Genomic DNA, 26,414 nt, shown 5'->3' with positions numbered 1-26,414 from the left:
AGGATGATCTGGCAGCACGACGTCAAGGTGAGAGAAACAAACACACCCTGAACACACGTGACGCTTTTTTCATAACTCACGTGATGAATGTTTGTGTTTCAGGTGATCGTCATGGCCTGCAGAGAGGTGGAGATGGGAAAGGTAAAACTGAAGACACGAAGAGTTCATCTGACATCAGACATTCATTAAAAACCTGAATTCATTATTAAATACAGTGTACAACAACGATAACAACAATAACAATAATAACAATAATAATAACAACAATAACAACAACAACAATAATAATAATAACAATAACAATAATAATAATGATTTACAGACCTTTTCTATCAGCCTGACGAACTTGTCATTGAGTCCAACCAGGTCCTCCTTCTCCCTGGATTTGCCCGACGAGTCGATCTTGCTGTCGGCCGTTGGGTAGCTCTTGGCCGGTCCCGTGCCGCTGGGTGAGTAAGTCTGGCTGCTGTAATCTCTTGGTTTCGACATGTTGCAGCTTGTAACGGTGAGAGCTGTGGTCTGGAAGCTGGAACAGGTGAGCTGTGAAGATGACCTCCGGATCATCTGCTTTTTAAAGTAAACAAGGACCACCCGTCACCTCCCCAAAACTCTGCATGCGTCCAATCAAGAGAGGACAACTGCAAAATTACAGGGAGAAAAATAAAAAAAGTCAACATGACATACCTGAGTTTCGACTTTATACCAGTTTGTCCAGGACGGGGAGCCAATGGCATCACCGAGGGGGCGGATTGATGCGTAAAATCAGGTATAAAACCCACCTGTGCGCCTCCATCACACCCATCAACCTGAAGCTCTCTGTCAGCGTGAACTCTCTCTCTCATCCCAGCAGACATCATGCCTTCAAACAGCTCAGCCAGCATGTTCGGTGGAGCCGGTGGAAGAGGCTCCAGGGCGTCCGTGGCGAGCCTGGAGGGTCTGCGTAACGTGCTGCGCAACGAGACGGAAAGGGACTCCGCTCCAGCTCCGGTTGTACCACAGACTGCCGCTCCTACAGCAGCTCAGGCTCCTCCTGCCGCCCCTGCGGATGACAAGCAGACACTGCGGGGTCTGAACGACCGGCTGTCGGGCTACCTGGGCAGGGTGAGGCAGCTGGAGAAGGAGAACGGAGACCTGCAGAAAGAGATCGATGACATATTGGCCAAGAGGAAGGCACCTGAGGGGCGCGACTGGGATCAAGTTGAGAAACCTCTGGATGACCTAAAGAAGCAGGTTGGTCATCAGATTTCTATATTTCTTGTAAGAATAATATAAGATTAAACATTATTTATATTTAACACTGCACACAGGTCATGCATTCTCATGAAATATGAGAGGATGCATCAAATATTTAAAGTTTTTCCTCCCAAATAATGTTGATATGCATCATGCATTCCTCTCCTTAGATCAAAGACATCACCAAGGACAATGCCAAGCTGCTGCTGCAGATTGACAACACCAAACTGGCCATAGATGACTTCAAGGACAAGTGAGTTTCATGCATATTTCAAGTAAAATGAAGCACTTAGAGGAGGTGATGTCTGTGTGGATCATGGTTGGGGTGTGTTCCTCCGTCTGTGTGCAGGCTGGAGGACGAGAAAAAGGCACGTAAGGAGCTGGAGAAAGACGTGGATGCGCTGAAGAAGACCAACGAGGAGACCAAGCAGAACTGCAAGCAGACGCAGAATGAGATCGACATGGTGAAGGAGGAGCTGGCTCGCCTCGAGCGGGAGCACAAAAAGGTGAGGGGGGAGAGAAAAAACGCGTGAGAACAAATCATGAATTTGTATCTGGTGGAATCTGAGGTGAACTTTGAACTGTTGCAGGAGGTGGACGTCCTGCGTGAGAAGGTCAGGGACTCCGATGTGAATGTGGAGATCGAATCCCAGAACTCCAACCTGGCTGAGATCATCAACAAGATCCGCAGGCAGTACGACAAACTAGCCATGAAGAACCTGAAGGAGACCGAGGAGTGGTACCAGAGCAAGGTAGCTGCAGGATCCTAAAGTCGAACAACTCTCCTGGCTTTCTCTCTGTCTTTTTTTTCACCATCTCCATCTTTTTTTTCGCCTCTCCAGTTTGAGAACATCAAGGTGGTGGAGGCTCAAAACACTGAGGTGTTGATGTCTGGAAAGTCGGATCTTAAGGAGCTGCTCAAAGAGAAACGCTGTCTGGAAGTTAAGATCCAGGGTCTGCACAGCATGGTAACCACACACACAAACACCTGAAACATACAGTAGATCCATGTCAGACTTAAGTCATAAAACCTTTGAGGCAGTTCTTCCGGAGGTGTACAGGTCAAAATATTTACCAAAATCTTGACTTTATTGTGTGAGGAATGATAAAACGCCCTGCAGGGATGTTTGTCTACCTGAGCATTCCTGACTGCCCTGTCATTACAGTGTAAACCTGATACTTTAAACTACACAATCTGTAGATCTGTCTGACAAAACACCTGGATCTGCTCTTGCGTAACAAAACAACAAACATAAAAAAAAGGCTCCGTGATATGTCACTTAAAAAAGTACGACTCCTTTCAGATCTACAATCTGGAGGAAACCCTGAGGGGCACCCAGGTGGAGTATGGTCAACGCCTGGCTCCCCTCAACAAGCTGATCCGGGACCTGGAGAAGGAGCTGAAGGCGGTGAGGTCACAGGTGGAGCACCTCGTGGAGAACAACAAAAACCTGCTGTGCGTCAAGATGAAGCTGGAGGCGGAGATCGAGAACTACCGGAAACTGATTCAGGGCATGACGGCTGATACTGAAAGGTGAGAAATACTTGATTACTTTAAATATAGATGATGAAACATGAAACCGATGCCTCGTCTCATAAGCTGAAATATTAACTTTCTCTCATTCAGTAGAGACTAATCTTCTGTATAATCTTTCATGAATGTAGCTTCAAAGTTTGGCATTTTGGGAAACACACTCATGAGCTTTTTCTTGTGTTCGTATGATAATTAGTTGTGGTTTCACAAAGGGTTTTGTGACGTCGGTAAATATTTTGTCACCTCCGGACAGCGTCCCCAGCTGTTTCTAGTCTTTATGATGCAGGAAAAAAACATGGTGTACCTGTTTACCAGTACGATAGCACACTTATCCTCCTCTTCCCTAACAGCTTGGACCTTTCTTTAGAGGATGCATTGGACAGCGGTAAGTTCTGGATCCAGTTGGGGAAAAAAAACAACTTTTTAACATGAATCAAAATCACAAGGAAACAGCATGTTTGTGCTGTGATTTGATTAGGAAGTTTATTTCTGCTTGGCTTTCCTTTACAGTTTGGTCTTGCAAAAACAAACAAACAGCAGAGTTAAACTTCTAACCCTCACACCTCTTTTCTTTTCCAAGAATTAGCTGAGAAGATTGATACCACTCTCAAGTTTGTCCGTTAATAATCCACCAGCACCTCTTGAAGTCAGGTCATTGGCACAAATAGAGGTATTTGTGCTCGTTTTGTTAGTGAGACAGTGGCGTCGATCTTCTCATCTTGTTAGAAGTTAGTCACTAAACTGCACCCTGTAACTGCATGCAACCACGTCCACGTTTTAACACAACACTGGGATCACCGGAGAGGACGGTTTTAAGTTTTAAAGGATGTTAAACATGTAAAAGTCTGACTCGTGTTTACAGACCAACAAAAGCCTGACTCTAAGGCGCCGGAGCTGGAGGTAGTGAAAGAAGAAGCCGTGGTGAAGCAAGAAAGTGCCCCCTCCGACAAATCCACCCCCTCCGACAAATCCACCCCCTCAGACAAATCCACCCCCTCCGACAAATCCACCCCTGAAGGAGACGTCATCAAGGCTGAGAAGGTCGCTGCAGAGAAGGCGGAGAAGAAAAGCTCCACTAAAACTAAAAAAGCCAAAAATAAGAAAGGTTCATCCTCTTCATCATCCTCATCTTCCTCCTCCTCCTCCTCCTCTTCTTCCTCCTCTTCCTCTTCCTCTGATGATGAGAAAAAAGATGAAAAGCCCAAAAAGAACAAAGAGGAGGAGGAGGAAGAGGCCAAAGCCTGATCTTTAATGTTTAATCTTTCTGCTGTCTGTATCAAACTGTTTAAGAATGTTGACAAAGGTGTGCAAAATAAAGACGTTTGATTTCCAAAAGAAAGTTTCTCAGCAGTGTTTTAATCTAATCGACTTTTCATTTTATACTAAACACTATGCATACAACACTATACTTTATACTCATTTATCTTTAATATTCAACAGGAATACCTTTGGAAAGGTGTAAAATGATAAAATAAGACGTCCCCACACACATTCAGGTGTTTGGCAGATAAATTAGGCTCCTTTCCAACATAAACTTTTACCATCATCTGTTTGTTTTAGCTCCACTGTGTGCTGTACTGGTTTATCGAGACTGCAGCATACAGTGCTTTAGAAACACTGACATGAATTGTTAGAGGGGAAATAAAGCAGTTTATTAAAATATGGAAACCTTTCCAAGTATTTTTTTAATAGAGGAGAAAAATCATCACTACTGCAGCTTTAAATGTTTCTCAAAACAGTAGTATGAATGAGCAAACCTTCTGAAATAATCAGTCTTAAATCTAGGTGGATGTAAATAAATAAATGAATCTGTACAAACACAGAAACCAGGTGAAAACTTCAAATCTCCAAAATATCAGAAGCAGTCTTGATTTGGGACTTTTATTTTGAAGGTTTTAAAAGGACATGACGAGCTCAAGGATGGTAGAAATGCTGGACAACATGACAGTGAGGAAATACATTGTAATAAAACGTTTATCGAGAGGCTTTGGATCAAAGTAGAAACACTGGAAGGTCAAAATTACAAAAAGGAAAGAGTCAGATGTTTTTTGTAAGAGTGATTTATTTTATGTTTTCAAATGACAATGATACAGACGACATGAAAGCACAGGGAGGGGAGGGTTGAACGTTGAAATCATCCGACATATTGCATGGTGAGGGTTGAGGGGGGCAAGCGAGAGTACCAAATGGAGTAAAAGATGTCGTATCAAAAATTTCAATTTTTTTTTTTCATATATATATTTATATAGGACTAATAATTCTCTTTAACTATGCAAAGCAAGGAATGCCCTTTTTTTCAGTTTACCTTGAGCCTTGGCTTTCCTTAAAGTACAGCCAACTTTATTATTCATTTAAAAAAAAAAAGTTGTTTTGGAGTCGGGCGGGGGCGTTTAGAGGAACCCCGTGTGGCGTTGAGTCTCAGTGTAGCGGCGTGTCCACCACGGGGTTTGGATTTCTCTGATGGAGGTGGAGGGTCGGCCTCAGCGGGAGAACGTCTTCCCACTGCGATGGGAAACAAAGAGAGTCACGTTATCGTCTCTCCTGGTGCCACTCGTGTCTTATCAGCTTAGCACAAAGACTGGAACAAAACACACTTTATATCTTGTTTGGAGAATCCAGGAGATCGTTGCTTCCAACTAAGAAATAATCCAGCACATAATCACCAAAGCTCGGCTAAGTGTTTCCCCCTTTTCCCAGCTCTTATGTTAAGATAATCGGCTGCCGACTGTCGCTTCATATTTCACGTACGGACGTCAAACTCTTCCCCAGTCGTACTCCTCTTTCCATGTGTATGTCAGCATGTCAGTCTGTTTGGTTACCTTGGCACGCTCAGAGCTTCTGCTGAATTTCCTTTGAACTTGGCAAAGCTTTGCTTTGTCGTAGCAGACACAAGATTCACATGAAATGTTTGGTAGCAATGGGTGTTCCTCTGTTTTACTCCTGTTACACATTAATCACAGGAACAAAGGCCCTCTGTGCTCCGGCGGGATATATTTCCACAATTATTTCACAGCGAAAAGACTAAAAGAGCAGTGTTTGTGCACCTGTTCGGAGGTTTTTTAGATCTGTAAAAATTCCTGTCTGACTCACTTTAAACAGCCACACACACCTCGACAAACACACAGAGATACTGAGCGGCTGATTGCAGCCGATGCACAGAGATAAAAATAATCCTAGAGAATGCAGATAGTATCTGTTTGATGTTCATTTAACATCCGAACAGGCAGACACCTCGATCGAAACTGATCAGTTTTAGCCCAGATGTTGGTCCCTGTTCGTCTTCTATGAATGTTTTCACACCTTGATGAGCACAAATCTGAGAGATGATGTCAAAAACAACAAGCTGAGCAGAGGCTACGTACGAGATGGTCTTCATCTCCTTCTTCTCGGCGTCGGGTCGAGCGCGGTTCAGCACCTTGAGGAAATCTGACGTCTTGGCCCTCATACGTGTGTGAATGTAAGCCTGCAGGGCGAGAAGAAGAAGACGACACATATCAGGTACATCTTACAACAGATCTTACGCAAGGACGCAAACGGACACAGACTTTGATGCTTAATCACAGTGTGCAAGCGTGTAATCTCTTTCTCAAAGCATGCCCATAAATCTGTTTGCCGTGTCGCCCACACAGACGAAACACATCCCTCGGATATGCAAAAAATGGCTCTGATTAGAGTTCACAGACGAGACGAGGAGCCACCAGGCGCATATCTTGCGTTGTGCAACGTTCACACAGACTCTAGAAACCTGTATAATCGGAGCAAGCCTTTGTTTGAGTTCACCTGTGGCTGGACTTTCTATTGTGAAGACGGTGTTTGAAGGTTTACGGCTTGTTTGTAGCCTGTGATTAAAGCAGACTTTCAGCTTGTCGTGAGAGAGTGCAGCCTCGCTGAAGAAGCTGGTTTGTCCGTGTCGTTTAGGTGCGTGAACTGACCTTGGAGCACTTTATGTGGTAGTGCAGGTAGTCCCTGAAGGTGTGGATGAGGTTGATGGTGTTGTCTCTGGCATTGGCGTTGGTGTGACGTGGGAACAGGACTGAGAAACACAGCACCGCATTAGTAAGTCGGGTAAATAATCACAGCAGTAGAGCTGCGACACGAGCTGCATGTTTTATGGGCGTTTACCAAAGGTGATGTATCCGATGTTGTCCCCGACGGCGGCGTCTGTGTCCTTCAGCTCCAGTGGCGGCTCCCTGTGGCTGAACAGCACCTGAGGAGCCGTGTGGCTGGCTCTCCGACCTTCCTTAAACTCCTGCACACAGAGCAGATACATCGTATTATAGAACACAACGTGCAGGACAGGCCGCTGCTAAACTAAACGACGTGCAGCTCACCTGCATGAAGACTTTGCCGATGATGACATCGTCGTCGTCCTTGAACACCGTGCTGAACACCACCGTCACTCTGTCTTTCTTGGCCTCCACGTACCTGAAGAAGACGGCAGACGTGTCAGAGAAATTACACCGGCAACGAACGAGAGCGTCAACCCCGAGCCGCGCACGTACATGGACTCGTCGTCTCTGTAGTGGACCACGGCTCTCTGCTCGCCCTCTTTGCCCTCCTCCTGGAACTTGAAGTACTTTTCGAACACGGAGGCGAAGCAGTTCCTCTTGAGCATGCCCGCCTGGTGGACGACCTCGTCCTTATTGGCCGGTAGCGCGTCCAGGTCGTAGAGGAGGGACACATTGTAGCCTGGGAAGCAGAAACAGAGCGACGCCTTTAAATTTCAGTTTCATATTAAAAAGGAACAAGCGAGTGACCACAAACTAAGAAAAATAATAGAAATGAGGAACAATGTGATGTCATAGAAGTCTAAATATATAAAAGCAGCTGTAGTCTTTTAAAAAAGTAGATGAGCAGCTCACCAGCCTCTGTTGAAACCAGGAAATTCCCGTAGACCCTCTTGAGCAGCTGAAATCACAAAACACAACTTTTATTTGTAGCGTGCTTTCAAAGGAGGTGCTCGACAGGAATGTTGCAAGTCAAACTTATTAGAGACAAAGAGTTAAAGAGGCTGAACACTTGTGACTTTCATAGCCTGTGGGAATAACGCTGCCACCGCTGAGGCCGAGGATTGAAAAGAAGAAAAATGTCAACACCAATAAAAAAAAGTGGCTGTAACCACACAGGAAGGAGGTGTCCTCCTTCTCAAGGCTGGAGTAACAAGCCTCTAATTGATACCTGTCACTGTGGAACGAAGCCAGAACATGCAAATCGAACTCCCAACAAAACGCGGCGTACGACACAAATAATAATAAACTTCCTACATGCTAATTAAGTCACTGTGACACTGTTCGTTCTCCCTCTGCTCTCGTCTTTCACTGAGCGAGCGGGGAAGTCACTGGACGGCAGCCCAGACATCCGAGCACAGCGGCTGCCGCTGCTCGCAGTCAGCACTTCCTCGCCCGGGGTGACTCACACAAGCTCACTTCCTGTTTCTAGCAGAAGCTTCGACAGCTGCTTTCTTCCTTACATGGCAACAGAGCTCTTGTGGTGGAGGTGGAGGTGTGTGTACACATATCATAACCTCATTCAGCTTTTTTTTTGTTGACCTTTTAGATTAGAGCATGCATGGCTGGTTTATTTCCACACAAGAGGAACAGAGGGAGAATGTTTCCTCTCCTGGAAAACAATGACATGATTCCAGACACTCAAGGATTGTCCAGGACTTGCAGACACCTTTGTTTGTGCAGCATGTGCAAGCACAGTCTTAGTTTGAGGATGTGAAAACGGGGTATTTAAATCTGAAACCACCGAGAAGTGACTCCTGTACCTCGTCGGCTCCGTGCTCCTGCAGCTCCTTGTAGAACTTCAGGGAGATGCTGACCATCACTTTGGTCTTGTCCCCGTTGGGGTTGGAGATGTGGTACAAGACGCCATCGAAATCTGCGGGGCACACGAACGAACGGCGTTAATTAATAAACCTTGATTCAGCGCGGGTGCTGTGAAACAATCTCAGAGGTTGGTAGCTGTGGTCGCCGGCAGGGCTGACAAGTTAACTGCATAATGGAAAGATAAGTGACGACAGCAGCTTTTCAATAATAGATGTCGAGCAACTGTCCCTGCGTCCAAACAAGGACGCACAGCGAGCGAATGTGAGCTCACCTGCAAACGTCACGTCGACGGCCTCTGGCTTGGTTCTGCAAGGAAGAAAATAAAAATCAGGAGATGCACGTGACACGACAGCAGCTGTCAGACTCTTCAACAACTACAGATTTCTTATTTATGAGCAGTAAACGAGCTGCGGTGACACAGCAAATCTGTGTTATCTTATAGTATGTACGATTTAATTTGATATCTTTGTGTTTGTGACATTTTATAGAGGTGGAAATCCTTTTTGCACACGTGCATTTAACCTGAAATACACCCACACATACATGCAAATGTGCAGAGAGATGTTGGAGTGCCTTGCTCAAGGGTTTATTCTTGTATAAAACTGCATAAAAACACAAATATATAACCTGCAAATTAACCTATAATGAAAACACTTAGCAGCCGCAGCCTTGGACGTGACATGAGTGCATAAAAACAACGACACGATCACGATATCTCAGGAAAACTTCTAAAGTCTGACTTCTTTGGAAAAGGGGCCCCTTGTGTTTGCAGCTGTAACACAAACATCTGGAGGGTCTGATGCTGCAGCAGCTTGTCCAGGACTGCATAGTATGCATGCTCACACACACACACACACACACACACACACACACACACACACACACACACACACACACACAGGCTTGACTCAGCTTGACTACAGGAATGAGGAAGCTGGAGAGGAGGGGGGGGGGGGGGGGGGGGGGGGGGGTATGCAAACAAGTAGCCGCTTCTGGAAGAATAATAAAACCAATAAACTGCATTTAATTAGTGGAAAGGTTAATTAAACATGATATAAATCAGCTGTGTGTTGTTATATGTTGTTATTGTGTTGGAAAACACCGGATACGACCTGCTTTATGGTCGGCTAGCTACTTCCATGCACAGAAATAACGGTTTTTTATTAATTATATAATAATAAATTTAACATTTACATATAAATAATCATGATTCGCTTCATATTTGTCGACAATAAGCGGCCTAACTATGTGAAATATGTCGTTATTCGTCTCGGCGAGAGCCGCTGACGGAGAGAGGGGGGTGGGGGGGGGATACAATTCGTCAGGGTTACAGTTTGTGCCGTAACACCAGCCGTGAAGACACACCCCAGCTTTGAGGGCAACACACGGCAAAGCCGACAAATATGCGTGTTTTTAGCGTTTGTTAAATCAACACACCGCCTCTCCAGCGTGTGCAAAGCTGCAGGTGTTTATTAACTACACCCCGCTTCGTTGAGTTCAGCCGGGGAGCCGCTTTAGAAAAAGGGGGAAGCTAGCTGTTAGCCTCCAGGTGTCTCACCCGTTGGACGCGCCGTCGAACTTCAGCGACAGCGTCTCCTCGATGATGCGGTTGTTGATTTCTAGCAGGATCATCGCAGCGGGGGCGTGGAGCAGGTGTCGAGGGGAGAAACGGTCGGTGCTGGCCGGTGTGGGTTTTTGTTTGAACCGTCTCTGTGTCTGAAAAATCTGCTCCCGGTTTTTTCTGACTCCCCGTCACAGACAGAGCCGCTTCCGCCTGAAGAGGCTTCCGCGTGTTTGACACGCAGGACGCACAGAGGCTGCCCCGCTCAGTGCCTGACGGAAATACAGAGAGACAGGTAGACAGACAGAAATACAGACAGACAGGTAGACAGACAGACAGGCAGAGAGAAATACAGATAGATAGATAGATAGATAGATAGATAGATAGATAGATAGATAGATAGATAGATAGATAGATAGATAGGTAGGAAGGAAGGAAGGTAGGTAGGTAGGTAGGTTAGGTGGGTAGGTAGGTAGGTAGGTGGGAAGGAAGGAAGGTGGGTAGGAAGGTGGGAAGGAAGGTAGGTGGGAAGGTAGGTGGGAAGGAAGGAAGGTGGGAAGGAAGGTAGGTAGGTAGGTAGGTAGGTAGGTAGGTAGGTAGGTAGGTAGGTAGGTAGGTAGGTAGGAAGGAAGGAAGGTGGGTAGGTAGGTAGGTAGGTAGGAAGGTGGGAAGGAAGGTAGGTGGGAAGGTAGGTAGGTAGGTAGGAAGGTGGGAAGGAAGGTAGGTGGGAAGGTAGGTAGGTGGGAAGGTAGGTAGGTAGGAAGGAAGGTGGGTAGGTAGGTAGGAAGGTAGGTAGGTGGGAAGGAAGGAAGGTGGGAAGGTAGGTAGGAAGGTGGGAAGGTGGGTAGGTAGGTAGGAAGGTAGGTAGGTGGGAAGGAAGGAAGGTGGGAAGGTAGGTAGGAAGGAAGGAAGGTGGGTAGGTAGGTAGGAAGGTAGGTAGGTGGGAAGGAAGGAAGGTGGGAAGGTAGGTAGGAAGGTGGGAAGGTAGGTAGGTAGGTAGGTAGGTAGGTAGGTAGGTAGGAAGGAAGGAAGGTGGGAAGGTAGGTAGGAAGGAAGGAAGGTGGGTAGGTAGGTAGGAAGGTAGGTAGGTGGGAAGGAAGGAAGGTGGGAAGGTAGGTAGGAAGGTAGGTAGGTAGGTAGGTAGGTAGGTAGGTAGGTAGGTAGGTAGGAAGGTGGGAAGGAAGGTAGAAAGGTAGGTAGGAGGGTGGGAACGTAGGTAGGTAGATTTAATAACAGTATATAATAATAATAATAATAATAATAATAATAACAATAATAATAATAATAATATAGATCCACACAGAAATGTGTCATATATTTAACCTGTGCAAAGTGTGCATACATACATAACTGCAATATATAATATGTATAAATATATGTATATATACACAGGTATGATACGACGTATAGTATATGTATAATATATGCATAATAAAAACATATTATGTACAGACAGACAGCACATTTTCAAGTTGTTGTTCTTTTCTAACATGGTAAATATGCAGCAGTTGTTTCTATATGAAAACAATAAAGGAGTGTCTGAAAATGACTTCATGTGGGTTCATACTGCATTTCCCATAGTCCAGTCCTGTGTGATGTCATAGCAGTCTGCGAAACATGAAGTGACATCTGAATTTAATATTCACTGTTTCTGTTGCATTTAAAGCGAAACTGCTGGCAATCATGGACTCATTCAGCAACACACCTTGCACAGGCTAAATCTATTATTATTATTATTAATAGTAGTAGTCGTAGTATCTACTGTTTTAACCAATAACATTATTATCATACCATCAGTACTATTACCAACCGACCTGTTTATCTTCATTTCCTTTTAACACAAAGGTATGTGAAGCAGTTAAAATAAACAAAGGTGTGTAACCAGGTACTACTACCAAGCTACTGTAGGTCAGTTGGTAGATTTATTAATATTGTATTTTACTTTTTTTAAGCTTATTTCTATTCGTCATTGTCCACCCCACGTTAACCTGCTTATGACAAATAAATCCGAAACTTGGAAGCTCATACAAAAGACTTCTTCACCAATAATTATCACAAATAGTTATTACCCCACCATCGTATGAAGGCAAAAAATGTCCTTAAAGAGGAGCTTTATTCAGGAAGACAAATTAATAATTTAGCACTTTTAGCACTTTGTTATTGGAAAAAAGGTTCCCGTGACCTTTCTATACTTCTAGTTAAAGGTCCAGTGTGTAAAAAATCATAATCACCTGGTTTTCATGACCTAAAAATGAGGTCCTCTACTGTTACAGACACTGTATATGTGCAGTATTTTGTAGATCACGAAGTTATTAAGCACACTGGAACATTTTTGTTTTTAGTTTCTATTCAAGTGTGCCAAATATTTAATCCAACGTTTGTTGTTTGTAGATATGATCATTAAATAATAATTGAACAGTTTAAACCTGTTAAAACAAAACAAAAGTATCTGGAGCAGTTACAGCAGATAGAACAGAAACAAAGTTTAAAAACCGGTTTGTCAAAATAACGATAACAGTAAAGGATAAACATGCTGCTGACACAACAGAGCAGTTTGTTTTGGACGACGTTTAAGAACGTGATAAAGAAAAGAAACTCTAGAGATCATTTGCAGGGTGTTGTAAGTCCGAACAGAAACTCATAAAGAGTGCTATCTTATGACAAACGCATGGATACTGCTGCACTCCCAACATAAACTGAATTCCAGGCATAGTCGGTCATTTTAAAGGGGTTTCCGCCTCACAGCGTGCAGAGATCCAGTGTAAGTTTAGAAACAAACATGTTGATGAGGCGATGCCAAGTAATGAACACATGCTTTCATCTCGTCTTCACTGGAACAGGATGAAAAACATTGATAAGTGTTTCCACAGAAGAGTCTCAGGAACTTTGATGTCCGTGCCAAATGTGTTTTAGCGCGTTTGAAAAGAAAACAAGTGATGACAGTTTCTGTTGGATGCCTTCCTACACAGAAAAAGAATATGAACAGTGTAGCTGCTGCCTGCAACCGCCTTGGATTGAAGGGTGAAGGCGAAACTACAGTGGCCCTGTCTGGAGCCGGTGTTCGGTTTGTCCCTCCTGGGCTCATTGTAAAGTAACAAAAACAGAGCAGTTCTTATTTTCAGGTGATTATACACTGATGAAAACACACTTGTCCCCATAAATTTTAAGGTTCGTGCCTTAAGGTTTGTGTAAAGTACGAATAAAAATGTGTTCTGAGTTTGTCAGACCAAAGAAGAAAGTGTTATTAACCATGATTAGGAATATAGACAAGTTTATGAAATCAGGTGTCAAAATCAGATCAAATCTTTATCTCTCTGCTCAGGCACTTTCGGTCCTCTAAACAACTTTTTAAAAGTTGTTTATCTAATGTTACATTTAAAATGAAACACTTGAATTCATATTATTAGAATCTGTTATACATTATATATTAGTACCTTGAATGAACTCAGGGACACGTACTTGTTTACACTAAATCCTTGGACTTGATAATAATCTTTGAAAAAAAAAAAAACAATAGCATCACCGTGACGAAGCACTCAGAAAGCAGATAAATCAATCAAGTCAGTCAAATAGTGAAACATGAAGCAAATTCCAAGCGTGGCTGCTCGTCTGCTTGCGCAGAGCATCTCCAGTTTTCAGTGTAATTTCAGAAACAAACAAGAAAATGAACATGACACCTGCGATTATTTCCTCTTCGCTGGAACAGGATTGATTTGGAAATACTTTCTTAATCGCTCTCAGGAAGATTCATGTCCGTGCCACGGTTTATCTCATCGCATGCAAACATTCAATATGTCACAGCTGATGACAGCTTTTCTCGGGAACTCCTTATGTTTGTTGTTCTTTCACTTCATTGTTTGTCTTTGTAATATAACCCAGAATATTTAATGAAAGATACATGTGTTATGTCTTTCTCTGCGTGCAAGCTTTATTTTATTCTAAATGAAAATATTTGACTTTGAATTCACCCCCTGAACGTTGATTGCATTCTTCTTTTGTCTCTGACCCAAACAGTGTCGTCAAAGTAACCAGTCCTTCTCGTTAGGGGACCTTCGTTGCTTCCTGATGGGGGTGACAATGTGTTGTGGAGCCTTGATGTCTCTGATATGTGCTGCTGATAGCGGTGACACAATGTTTATAATTGTGCATCTTCACTCTCAGAAGCTATATGAAGTGATTTATGGAGACAAAGAGGTGGTAGAGGAGACGCTTTTGTCTCTGGATGCACATTAACTTCACTTTAAGATGGAGAGGAGGAAGAGTGAGTCAGCTCGAGCCCCTGTTATTAGTGACATTTTTCCTCTGCACGCACACTGAGGTTCGATACCACGCTATGCTGTTTCTGCACAAAAATCACGACCAACCACCTTGACTTGATTGTTTACCCGCATACCTGGTAACTAGTTGTTGTTTTTTAACAGCGTGGGAACACAAGAGTGGAATCATACCGTGCTTTTGCAACAGGAAGAGTGGGAACAACGAGCATCTCATTTCCAGAAAGTGTCACAGCAGCTGACACCCTGACCTGACCATTTGTGAAACACCTTACCACACAGCACTGATTACTTAATGAGTTGCAACAGGGTCAAAAGAGTCCAACATGGAGCTGTTGAAGGCCTCCACAGTCTCGTGCAGGAGGTGAGAGGAGTTGTTCATGGTCTCCTCTCCTCCAGCTTCCTCTGTGGAGTCTAAAGTCGGGCAGTCTCCTCAGTTAGACGTTGACCCTTCTTGTACGTGTCAGTCCAATTTGTCCCTGAAGCGTCTGAGGCCAGAAACTTTTAGTTGTGTTTAATTTTGTTGAAATAAAATGGAACAAATTTTATTTACTGATGCTAAACCAACCCTAAAAGCAGAGCAATGTCGACTTGTCACCTCCTTCAGCAACTGAAAAACAATGTTTTGTTTTGTTAACATGTTGTTTAATTATTAGATGATTGTTTAGATTTTATTTTGGCAGAAATATATAGATCATTTTCTACTTTCCTGTTTCCTGCGAGCCCTTGTAATGTTAAGAACGACTGCTGTTTTTAAAATAAGATTCATTTCAATCTTATTATGCTGTTTTATCAACAGTTTTATTGTGGGGGATAATTTTTTTAATATTCTGATTGTTACAATTGCTGAATATATGCTCTTATTCTTTTATACGTCTTATTTCAAATATATAAAACAAATAAATCCATGAAACAACATCCTCCTTTTTGTGTTATGATATTATTTTTCTCACTACGGTGCTGTTAAAGCACGACAAACGAACACCTGTGCTTGCCGTCACGTGTCGAAACATCTTCCATCATATTGTTGCACCAGAAACGTTTGATGGTGCAGTCATGTGCGGTAACATATTGGGGAAGGAAACAGGATGTTGGGTCATTTAAAAAAAAGCACATATTGTATCACACTTAAAGGGACGTTCCTCAAGCACAGATTCATTTGACCGTCCGAGATATTGGCATCAAGATGGCTTTGTCAGGAGGTGAGTGTCTGAGCTGTTCGTCCTGATGGTGCATTTAATCAAAGTAATTATGTCTGTGGAAGAAGTACCATATTTAAGTATTAAAGTATTCACATCTAGTACTCACTTTGCAGATATCTAATTATTGATTTATAATTATTGAAAAGTTACTTTTCTAAACAATGAAATCAGTGTTGTAGTAAAGACCAACCAAACCGAGATTAAGACCAAGACCAGACTGGCTAATATTCACCAAAACTCTTTGGGTCGTTAAGCGTTGCGTGTGTTCTTTTGGACGCCGTTTTGCAGATGAACTTTTCGTGGTCTTGGAAACCAAATTTTATTCCAGAAGATTTGGCCGATGTCTCCTGTGTTGTGGTCTTCTCTATGTCCGAGACTGAGGTCTTGAGTACTACAACGCCGAATAAAATACACCCATGCTCATGTTAGTACACCCCAGGGGCAAAGTAGTGCTGGTATTGTTGTTGTTGTTGTCAGTGTGCACTCGTGTGACTCTGTTTTCCATCCACAGCCAAATCTCTCACCTTTACCTTTGAGGATTACTATGACTATAATACCACTGAAAACTACACACCCTACGTTCCGGATCCAAAGACGTTAGCATGCGAGATAAAACTTCTGGATCCTTCAATAGCCTGGGCCATGCTTATCATCCTTCTAATCATCTTTGTACTGGCAATACCAGGGAACCTGTTAGTCGGGTGGGTGATCAGCACCACCAAACAGCCGCTGACTCCATCGGATGTGTACTTGTTTCATCTGACGATAGCAGACGGTCTGATGGCCCTGAGCATTCCGTTCTGGGCCTTGGCGCTGGTCAAAGGATGGATCTTTGGAGACTTCATGTGCAAAGCCCTCAACCTCGTCTTCGAAGCGAACTTCTACACCAGCATCATCTTCCTGGCCTGCATCAGCATCGACCGCTATCTGGTGATCGTGCGCTCCAGCGACAGCCTCAAGAGTCGACAGAGGATGTGCAGCTGGGTGATCTGTGCAGCGGTGTGGGCCCTCGGCGGGGCCCTCTCTCTGCCTGCACTTTTCTACGACGCCACCAAGCTGGACCCTGACAAAAAGCTGATGATTTGCTCTGAAAACTTTGACATCGGCAGCGCGTCTTCGTGGAGGTTTGCCACACGTGTGTTCCGCCATGTCTTCGGCTTCTTCATCCCTCTGTGTGTCATGGTCACCTGCTACAGCATCACCATCGCCAGGCTGCTGCACACTCGAGGTTTCCAGAAGCACCGGGCCATGAAGGTGATCATGGTCGTCGTGATTGCGTTCTTGCTGTGCTGGGCACCGTACCACATAACCATGGTGGTGGACACGATCATAAGGGCTGATCTGATAGTGTTTGACTGTGCTAAGAGGACGTCGGTCACCATGGCTTTGGCCCTCACTAACTGCTTCGCCCTGTTGCACAGCTGCATCAATCCAGTCCTCTACGCCTTTGTGGGCGAGAAGTTCAGGAGGAATATGACGCTGCTTATTCAGAGGAAGGTCAGACAGGAGAGGATTTCTGGGTCGAAGTACAGCAGGTCGACGTCTCAGACCTCAGAAGGCAACGGAGCCGTGCTCTGAAACCTCGCGGGACTTCTTTAACACACAGTACACCACATTCATCACGGCTCCTTGGTGGAGAAAGGACGACGCATCCCTGAGTCTTTACTTTGGATTTCTGTGGTGCACTGCTGCCCTCCACTGAGCTTACTGCTGTCTGCATCCACCAATTCATCAGCTGTGTGCTCACACCAAAGAGTGCATTTATTTTAAACATCACGTTTGTGTATATATGCTACACGTTTTCTATAAACTATATGTGCTGTCTCTATCAATACAATGTTTCAAATGCTTCTGCCAAGTAAATAAATGAACAATAAAAGGCTGATTTAATCTTGTACACCTGTGGTTTGTTAGTACACACACAGTGTGTAGTGTAGTAGTAGTGACAGCAGTAGTAAGAGTAGCAGATGTAGTAGTAGAAGTAGCAGTAGTAGTAGCAGGATCTGTAGTAAAAGTAGTAGCAGTAGTCTTAGTAGTAGTATCAGTAGTAGTTGTAGTAGTAGTAGAAGCAGCAGCGGTAGTAGTAGTACTAGAAGTAGCAGTAGAAGTAGCAGTAGTAGTAGTAGCAGTAGTAGTAGTATTAGTATTAGTAGCACAAGTAGTAGTAAGCCTAGTTGCAGTAGTACTACTAGAATTAGAAGTATAGTGTAGTGTAGAAGTGTAGTAGTAGTGTAGAAGTGTAGTAGTAGTTGTATTAGTAGTACTAGCATTAGAAGGAGTAGTAGTAGGAGCAGCAGCAGGAGTAGTAGTACTAGAAGAAACAGTAGTAGTAGCAGGATCTGTAGTAAAAGCAGTAGCAGTAGTCTTAGTAGTAGTATCAGTAGTAGTTGTAGTAGTAGTAGAAACAGCAGCGGTAGTAGTAGTACTAGAAGTAGCAGTAGAAGTAGCAGTATTAGTAGTAGCAGTAGTAGTAGTATTAGTAGCACAAGTAGTAGTAAGCCTAGTTGCAGTAGTACTACTAGAATTAGAAGTAGTACTGTAGTAGTAGTTGTATTAGTAGTACTAGCATCAAAAGGAGTAGTAGTAGTAGAAGCAGCAGCAGCAGTAGTAGTAGTACTAGAAGAAGCAGTAGTAGTAGCAGTATCTGTAGTAAACGTAGTAGTAGTAGTCTTAGTAGTAGTATCAGTAGTAGTTGTAGTAGTAGTAGTAGAAGCAGCAGCAATAGTAGTAGTACTAGAAGTAGCAGTAGTAGCAGGATCTGTAGTAAAAGCAGTAGCAGTAGTCTTAGTAGTCGTATCAGTAGTAGTAGTAGCATCAGTAGTAGTAGTAGTAGCAGTAGTAGTATTTTTTGTTTTTACATTGTATTTGTACAAGCACGCTGTAACATCATTTGTCCACCAGGTGGCGTCCATAAGGCACAAAAAACGGCTCTGATTAGAAGTAGTAGTATTGTAGTAGTAGTAGAAGCAGCAGCAGTAGTAGTAGTACTAGAAGAAGCAGTAGTAGTAGAAGCAGCAGCAGTAGTAGTAGTACTAGAAGAAGTAGTAGTAGTAGCAGCAGTATCTGTAGTAAACGTAGTAGTAGTAGTCCTAGTACTACTACTACTGCTGCTGCTTCTACTGTTACTACTACTAAAAGTAGGAGTAGTGTAGTAGTAGTAGAAGTAGCAGCAGTAGTATTCTTTGTTTTTACATTGTATTTGTACAAGCACGCTGTAACATCATTTGTCCACCAGGTGGCGTCCATATATGGAATCAATTTTGTGTCAAAAAGTTTAAAGAATACTTTTAAAACAGCAAGCAAAAAACTACAACTCAAAATACCAAATAAAAAAAAAATCAAACAAAAAAAATTAAATTCAAGTTTTGTTTGATGCCATTACGATTCCAGCTTCCTGTTTGCACTCCCTGACTTTTTGATCGCGGAACAAAACTGAGCAAGAGGCAAAGACAAATATTTTACACGATTACTCAAATGATTTCATTGCAATCTTGTATTTTTTTAATTGAATTTAATTTTTTATTTGGTGTTTTGAGTTGTTGCTGTTTCAACTTTTTGACACACAATGCATTCCATACAAAACAAAGCTTTAGTTTATAAATAGTTTTAACTTGCACCACCTGGATGATTTATTAATCAATTAAAAAAGCCTAAATAAATAAAAAAAACAAAGTTTTGTCGCGGAAGTACCACCAACAAACAAAACTTCATTTCCCAGAAGCCATCGCGCCGGTTGCTGTTGTTAATTAACGGCTCCAGCGCGTGCAGCAGGTTCAGATGGAGCGCACGAGGCACGTAACGTCTATTTAAACAGCGGTTTGTCAACGGTCAGCTAACTAACGGTCAGACGCTACCAGGAGTGTTTTGTTGTTTTGCGCTAAATGAAGCTGCAATAAACGGCTGGGTTTAAACAGGTATGCCCTGTTAGCCACACTGCTAATGTAACTTAGCACCTGGAGGCGTTAATTATAAATTTTAATCACTTTAATTTAAGTTTACGTCGAAGTTTAGCACGTTAACGGCTAACGCAGCGGCTAAAGTTGAAGTCATCGTGTCGCCGCTTCCCAAACTCTGACACGTAAGTCCTGACTCAGTGTTATTTTACACTTATAGATCATTATTTAACACTTATAGATCATTATTTTACACTTATAGATCATTATTTAACAAGCTACGCTGCTTTTAAATGTCTAGAGTGTCTGTTAGGTGATTTATCCGGCGGATAATCTCTGTAAATCAATGTTTGAGAGCTGAAATCAGGCTGGATTATGTAGAAAATAAACACCACTGCATATCCTGCATGTATATATCTATATATAAACAGGTATTATAGTTGGATAAATGAACTTTATGGAGAGAAATCATCGTGTTACAGCTGCAGTTATGTGTTAAGTGTGCCTACATGCATAACTGCATGTTATATATTGCAGTGCACAGGTTAAATATGACACATTTCTTTGTATATCTATATTATTATGATTGTTTTTATTATTATTATACATGCTTTCTATCTATTACAACACAAAACAGGCATGGGCTATAACTATCTTTGAATATTTCTGCATATTAAACATAGTTTAAGTTTTTAAGTGCAGTTATGCATGCATGCACACTTGCACAGGTTAAATATGACACATTTCTTTGTATATCTATATTATTATGACTGTTTTTATTAATATTATACATGCTATCTATCTATTATAACACAAAACAGGCATAGGCTATAACTACCTGTGAATATATCTGCATATTAAACATAATTTAAGTGTTTAAATGTCAGAAAAATCACTAAATCTACTGTGAAAGCTGCTAAAGTTGTCACCTCTGGTCTCTCTGTGATGTTTTTATTGTCCCTGACGCGGCAGATTTCATCCTGCAGTGTGTCATAACCGTGTGACTGACCGCTGTTGTGTTTTCAGGTCGACAATGACACCAGCCTCTCGCTGAAGAGTGTCACCGCGTGGAATGGAGCAAAGGTCAACGTTTTCTCTTACATGCCAGCGGCAGCATGTAGCGTTTTAACCGGCGCCGTCATCGCCCCGGTCAAGCGGTTCGTTCTCATTCCCTCTGGCATGGAGAGGCAGACGACGACGACGACGAGCTGAAGTCGTGTTTGTTTGTTTCAGGCGGGAAGTGGAAACAGATCCTCACATGGTGATTTGACGGAGCCCAAAGGAGAAATAAATAAATAAAGTTACACTGGTCCAAACGCCGGCCGACACAATGGTAGAGGACGACACAGCAGAGAGCGGGAACAGATCAGAGGTGGACTACATGGACCTGAAGGTGTCTAAAGACGTGGACCTCGACATGGCTGCTGCTGTCGCCACCGCTGATGCCGAGTCTCCGCCCGACGGTCCCCCAGAGGAGGCGAAGGACCCGAAAAAGTGGAAGTGGGCCGTGATATTTTTGTGTTTCTACGGGTTTGTGACAGCGCTGAAGCCGGGGGAGTCCTTCATTACGCCGAATCTGCTCAGCGCGGAGAAGAACTTCACCAGAGAACAGGTTGGTCACCTCAGACTGAGACCACATGTGTCTTATTATCCTCTGTACATTCGAGCACTCGTTACACAGTGGAAGCAATGAGTGGCGCCGCTGGGAGTTTTAATGTGGTCAAAGTTCACATTCCTCCAGAGTGGGTCAGTTTAATCTGCGCGTGGAGGTTTACAGTCGACTGAAATCAGTTGATTGCTCACATCGGAGTCACGACATCAGCTTCCCTCGACTTAAATGACCCCTCATCAACTGTGACTACACGTGTAGCTCAGCGTCGTCATGGATCGAAAGCTTTAAAACGTCTGACGTTTTAAGATATCCAGGCCGAAACTTCCTCTGCAGCGACATTGATAAACACATTCCTGCTAATCTGCTCATGAGAGCTGATAATCAGCTGTATCTTTAATTTAATTGTCTAACTTGATAACAAGTTATGAGTTAGAAAGATTGTGAGGAGTTTGTGCGTAGCTGTGAAACTATATCGCATCAGTTTGATTGGAGCTGCAGTTTTATTAGCGATTTAATCTGCAGATTATTTTCTGTATTTATTGTTTTGTTCTGCTCCTGTTGGGATTAAAACATTATCAAGGGAGTCCTGGGCAAGACAAAGAGACAGACAGCGTTACGACACATGGCAGCCTACGAAAATAAATAAAAGTGCAGCCAAGAATTCAACTGTATCAGCTTAAGCAATGATTGGATTTAAAAGCATTCAAATAAATGAGATGTGTAAAACACTCCAGTCCTCCGTAAGCTGTGTCGATCATACGTAACACCTGAGCAGAGCTCCGTAAGCTGTGTCGATCATACGTAACACCTGAGCAGAGGCACGCACGGGACAACCGAACATGTGGCTTAAAAATCAGAATCATCCCAGGAAATTAACCCGTTCAATGATGAGTCTGTAAAACATTCCTCTACCTCCAGATGACGAGTTTAAATTTCTAATATAGAACAGAGAAAAGCAGAAATATATATAATAAACAGTCGAATCAATGCACAGCGTGTTCGATAGTCTCATTAATGTGTCATATTTTGTAAATAATGAACTAATTATCATTTCCAGGTGACCAATGAGATCACTCCCGTGCTGACGTACTCCTACATGGTCGTGCTGGTGCCGACCTTCCTGCTGACGGACCTCCTGCGCTACAAGCCGGTCCTGATCATCCAGGGCGTCAGCCAGGTGGTCATCTGGCTCCTCATACTCCTGGGCACCACCCTCCTGGAGATGCAGTTCATGGAGTTCTTCTACGGGATCACCATGGCGTGCCGCGTGGCCTACTCCTCCTACATCTTCTCCCTGGTCAGTCCGGACCTCTACCAGCGCGTGGCCGGATACTCGCGCTCCTCGGTCCTCTTAGGCGTGTTCACCAGCTCCGTGTTGGGCCAGCTGTGCATGTCCGTGTTCAATATCAGCTTCTCCACCCTCAGCGCTGTAACTCTGGGTTCAGTCTGCTTCGGGCTGCTGCTCGCACTGTGCCTGCCGTGGCCCAAACGCTCGCTGTTTTTCAACCGAAACCAAGAGCAAAAGGAGCTGGCGGCGGCGGCCACCAAATCTGAGCTGGACATAATGAACCCGAAAAACGGTGCATTGTCCTCCGCAGCCGCCCCGAGCTCAGCGTCACGCTGGAAGGACTCTGTCTTGGTGCAGATGCTGCTTGAGGTGAGAAACGTGGTGAGGAGGCCCAACCTGAGGCTCTGGTCCCTGTGGTGGGTGTTCAACTCCACAGGGTACTACCTGGTGCTGTTCTACGTCCACATCCTGTGGAACAAAGTCTACCCGGCAACTGAGAACCACAAAGTTTACAACGGGGCAGTGGAGGCAGCTTCTACACTGCTGAGTGAGACTTTTCTGGAGCTACAATGTTTAGTGTTTGATGCCCTTTTCATGCTTTTAATTCACATGCGACTCGAGCTCCAGTAACGGAGACGACTCCTCTGCTCGACAACAACAAAATATCAAAAGCCCGTGAGCAGGAGGCCAGAAGGAAGAGTTGAGCTGTGGAGATAAAGGTCGAATAAGGAACTGCTGTGACACGGAACAAGGATGTGATGATGTGCTTGTTTACTCAAAAAGTTCAGAAAGTCGGCGCTCTGGTGGTTAAAAAAAAGAGCGTGAAAGATGCACCTGGTGTTTTTTTACCACGATGAGCTGCTTTTTCTCAAACTTTTAATTTTGGGGAAACAAACACACTCCTGTTCTTCAAGTAGATGTTTAGTTCTGATGTAAAGCCTCGTATCTGTGCACTCCTGTCTCCCGTAGTTCGGAGGTTGATTCAGGTTTAGACATCAGCAGTCGGCCTTTAATCACCTGTAAAGCACAAAGGTAGCAGCTTGTTTAAATAACCTGAACTTCACGTGCACGCAGTCAAAGTAAGGTTGCAAAAGTCGGGCTCATTTCCACCATGAAACAATAAAACATAAGACAGCAGAGCAGGAGGAGTTTAAACCTGATCGCTGTGTGTTTCTTCCTTCAGGTGCGGGGACGTCCTTCATCGCAGGCTTCGTGAAGATCCGGTGGAACCTCTGGTCCGAGCTGGTCATCGCTGTGATCACGTTAGTGCAGGCGGGTCTGATGTTCCTCATGATCTCCACCGACAACATCTGGGTCTGCTACCTCGCCTACGTCGTCTTCAGAAGCGTCTACCAGTTTCTGGTGCCGATTGCCACGTGAGTCTAAATACGAAACATGAGAATTTATTATTATTTAGTTTTAAACTGCTGGTCGGTCAAAACAAAAAGGCATTTTTAGTGGTGAAGCTGCAGATTTAAGCCAGCTGAATCCCCCCTCAGTCTCATTTTAACGTAGCAAAAACATAAATTACTCTTATTTTCAGGTGATCATACACGAATAAAAACAGAGTTATGAATGTTATGTTCCGTTTTCTGTCTCGTTCTCTAGATGGAGGGCCCTAAATCTGACACACTGGACCTTTTTTCTGCTTCGTAATTGTACATTTTCAATAAATATCAACTAAAAACCTATAAAATTAGAACAAATGAGCCAAAAACATTCAACTAAACATGTTTAAAACCTGTTAAATATGCGACACAGCTGACATGATAACTGACACGCAACGACTAACCACATTTCTCTGACACACTTCATCTGAGGTGACTGCTACAGATGTACACTACTCACTCTGACCTTTACAGGTGTTCAGTGTTTCAGTGCGAGGCTTCAGACAGGATGTACTCAGAGGGAGGTTACCGTCAGAATAAGTCGTGAACATGGCGCCGCTGATGATCATAGTCAAACATCCCGAATGTTTGAAGTAGCTGAACCTGGAGCGCTGTTCTCATCCGTCCGGTCGTCTTCTCTCTCCGTAGTTTCCAGATTGCGTCGTCGCTCACGAAGGAGCTCTGCGCCTTAGTGTTCGGCATCAACACCTTCCTGGGGACGGTCCTGAAGACCATCATCAACCTGATCTTCGCTGATAAGACGGGTCTGTCGCTGGACGTGCACTCTCAGGTGGATCAGTGTTTCTTTTTTTATACCACCTTTAAAAAAAGTACCATCATCACACCTTTACATTCACACGTTTGCTGTTGCTCATATTTTTCTTACAGTTCGCGGTGTACTGCGTCTACTTCGTCATCCTCGCTGTCGCCTACTTTGTCGGTGCTGCTGTCGTCTTGGTCCGTCACTATAGAAACCAGCGCGGAGGAGATGGAGCAGGAAGAGATGGAGGAGGTGGGACCAACGAAGCGGCCACACTCACCGAGCTGCATCCCGTGGCTGCTCAGAGTTCAGAGGCGGAGATTTTGTCTAACGGCAAAAATGCCAAAGTGTAACGACGAGAAACTTGTAGAGCGTCGTGTTTGTGAAGAAGCTCTTCAGACTCTTCGGGATCAATCGACATCCTGAATCATAGAAGTGCCTAATCTGCTGCTCGGCGTCTTGTGTCCGACGTCTTAAGGAAAAAATATGTATTTAATACACAGCACTATGTAAATAATCAACACACCGAGAGGGACCTAATACACAGCACTATGTAAATAATCAACACACCGAGAGGGACCATTACTGTGATGGCCAGAACGTAATGTTCATGCATCATCTCTTCGACACTCCATCTGTTACAGCGCCGTGATTATGTTATGTGAAAAACATCAAGCCACATTAGTTTAAGCGCTTTTTAAAAAAATACAGTTTCTGTATTGATAATGAGACGCACGGGACCTTCTTACCCTGTATCAGTTCATTTGAAGCTGTACACTACAGATTATATACAGCTAATTATTTTTAATGACAAATGTTGCTGTAACGCTGTTTCTCTTTGTAACGTAGAAGCAGAAAGTGAATATTTGGAAATATCCTTTGATACACTGAACGTAGGAATAATGTTTATTCACGCCGAGGATCGGCAGTTAAAGTCTAAATCCACCACTGAGTTTAATCATTGAAAGTCTTCTTGGTGAGTTTTAGCAGTGTTTTGGGTGAAGATGCCACCTGACTGTATTCCTGCTGCTAACTCCTGAAACCCGGTCGTCATTTAAAATAAGAATATTTATCCGTTAATCAAAAACTGCAGGAGACGCTGCAGAAAACATAGGAACACAGTGTTATGTCATGTCTTTAAATGTCCATTTGCTGACTTAAGAAGTAGATTCAGGCTTTGGATTTTGATCTTCCTCACAATAGAGAAAATAGTTTTGAGTTGTGCTTAAATTCAGAATGTTATAGATGATTTTTAAAAAGGTTTTTAATGAAATAACTGTGAACCTGTCTGAATGCTGTAAAAGGAAATCTGAAGTTAATCAGATGTTTTTTATTCACAAATAAAAGGCACAAACACTCGATGGCTGAGAAACAATTCTTCAGTTTTTAGATGTTATATATTTATATATCTTGTTGTGATGTTCCTGTCTCTGAGAAACTATCCAGTGTTTTACATTTTTCGAATAGTACATCACATCATCTGCAAAGAAATCGACTTTGTTTGGCAACATGGAGCCATTCTCAACGTGACGAGGAGGCTACGACTGAATTTCTGTTTCTAACACTGCAAGAAACGAATCATACACTTTATTTACACCAAGTTTATTTTAATCTGTCCACAAAAACAGGAAAGAAGGAGGGATCCCTCTCCCAGGATGGACAGACGTGCGATAGATGTCACATGTGCAGTGTTATTAAACAGATTTCAAGGATTCTTGTGGCAAACATCCTGAAATATTTAGATTACGTGATGAGTTATACAAGTAAATGGGATGTTTTTCACGTTAACGATGCAGAGTTTGAGCCACAAGTTTATAGTCATGGGTTTGTGTATGCGA

At 43.4% G+C, this 26,414-nt stretch overlaps 4 protein-coding genes across 6 annotated transcripts; 3 read left to right on the top strand and 1 right to left on the bottom strand.

Annotated features, from left to right (window-relative positions):
- Nucleotides 1-698: 698 nt before the first annotated feature.
- zgc:92380 (keratin, type I cytoskeletal 18) lies at nucleotides 699-4,096 on the top strand. Of its 2 annotated transcripts, XM_027276046.1 has the most exons (8): nucleotides 699-1,230; nucleotides 1,404-1,486; nucleotides 1,583-1,739; nucleotides 1,824-1,985; nucleotides 2,076-2,201; nucleotides 2,538-2,767; nucleotides 3,118-3,152; nucleotides 3,630-4,096. In XM_027276046.1, exons 1-8 carry the CDS (start codon nucleotides 856-858, stop codon nucleotides 4,010-4,012), a joined length of 1,551 nt encoding a protein of 516 aa, XP_027131847.1. In that variant the 5' UTR covers nucleotides 699-855; the 3' UTR covers nucleotides 4,013-4,096. The 2 variants fall into 2 exon arrangements, with proteins under 2 accessions (XP_027131847.1, XP_027131848.1); XM_027276047.1 differs by lacking the exon at nucleotides 3,118-3,152 and having other exon boundaries at nucleotides 703-1,230; nucleotides 3,630-3,756.
- Nucleotides 4,097-4,811: 715 nt separating this feature from the next.
- arpc2 (actin related protein 2/3 complex, subunit 2) lies at nucleotides 4,812-10,404 on the bottom strand. Its single transcript, XM_019262576.2, has 10 exons — nucleotides 10,157-10,404; nucleotides 8,870-8,904; nucleotides 8,538-8,650; nucleotides 7,630-7,675; nucleotides 7,270-7,456; nucleotides 7,099-7,192; nucleotides 6,890-7,016; nucleotides 6,700-6,800; nucleotides 6,130-6,230; nucleotides 4,812-5,269 (listed from the first exon to the last, which is right to left on the bottom strand). The coding sequence occupies exons 1-10, from the start codon at nucleotides 10,228-10,230 to the stop codon at nucleotides 5,248-5,250; spliced, it is 900 nt and encodes a 299-aa protein (XP_019118121.1). The 5' UTR covers nucleotides 10,231-10,404; the 3' UTR covers nucleotides 4,812-5,247.
- A 5,109-nt stretch (nucleotides 10,405-15,513) lies between these two features.
- On the top strand, nucleotides 15,514-17,525 carry LOC104935054 (C-X-C chemokine receptor type 2). The gene is made up of 2 exons (XM_010750840.3): nucleotides 15,514-15,635; nucleotides 16,147-17,525. The coding sequence occupies exons 1-2, from the start codon at nucleotides 15,620-15,622 to the stop codon at nucleotides 17,211-17,213; spliced, it is 1,083 nt and encodes a 360-aa protein (XP_010749142.2). The 5' UTR covers nucleotides 15,514-15,619; the 3' UTR covers nucleotides 17,214-17,525.
- Nucleotides 17,526-19,433: 1,908 nt separating this feature from the next.
- On the top strand, nucleotides 19,434-25,054 carry slc19a1 (solute carrier family 19 member 1). Of its 2 annotated transcripts, none has more exons than XM_027276100.1 (6): nucleotides 19,434-19,549; nucleotides 20,555-21,140; nucleotides 22,198-22,975; nucleotides 23,612-23,804; nucleotides 24,465-24,606; nucleotides 24,705-25,054. In XM_027276100.1, exons 2-6 carry the CDS (start codon nucleotides 20,859-20,861, stop codon nucleotides 24,927-24,929), a joined length of 1,620 nt encoding a protein of 539 aa, XP_027131901.1. In that variant the 5' UTR covers nucleotides 19,434-19,549; nucleotides 20,555-20,858; the 3' UTR covers nucleotides 24,930-25,054. The 2 variants fall into 2 exon arrangements, with proteins under 2 accessions (XP_027131901.1, XP_027131900.1); XM_027276099.1 differs by having other exon boundaries at nucleotides 19,434-19,713.
- Nucleotides 25,055-26,414: the final 1,360 nt, after the last annotated feature.

The sequence above is a fragment of the Larimichthys crocea genome, unplaced genomic scaffold (genome assembly GCF_000972845.2).
Source record: "Larimichthys crocea isolate SSNF unplaced genomic scaffold, L_crocea_2.0 scaffold288, whole genome shotgun sequence".
In the NCBI taxonomy this organism is placed as follows: Eukaryota; Metazoa; Chordata; class Actinopteri; family Sciaenidae; genus Larimichthys; species Larimichthys crocea.
This window is presented reverse-complemented; position numbering and strand designations above follow the sequence as displayed.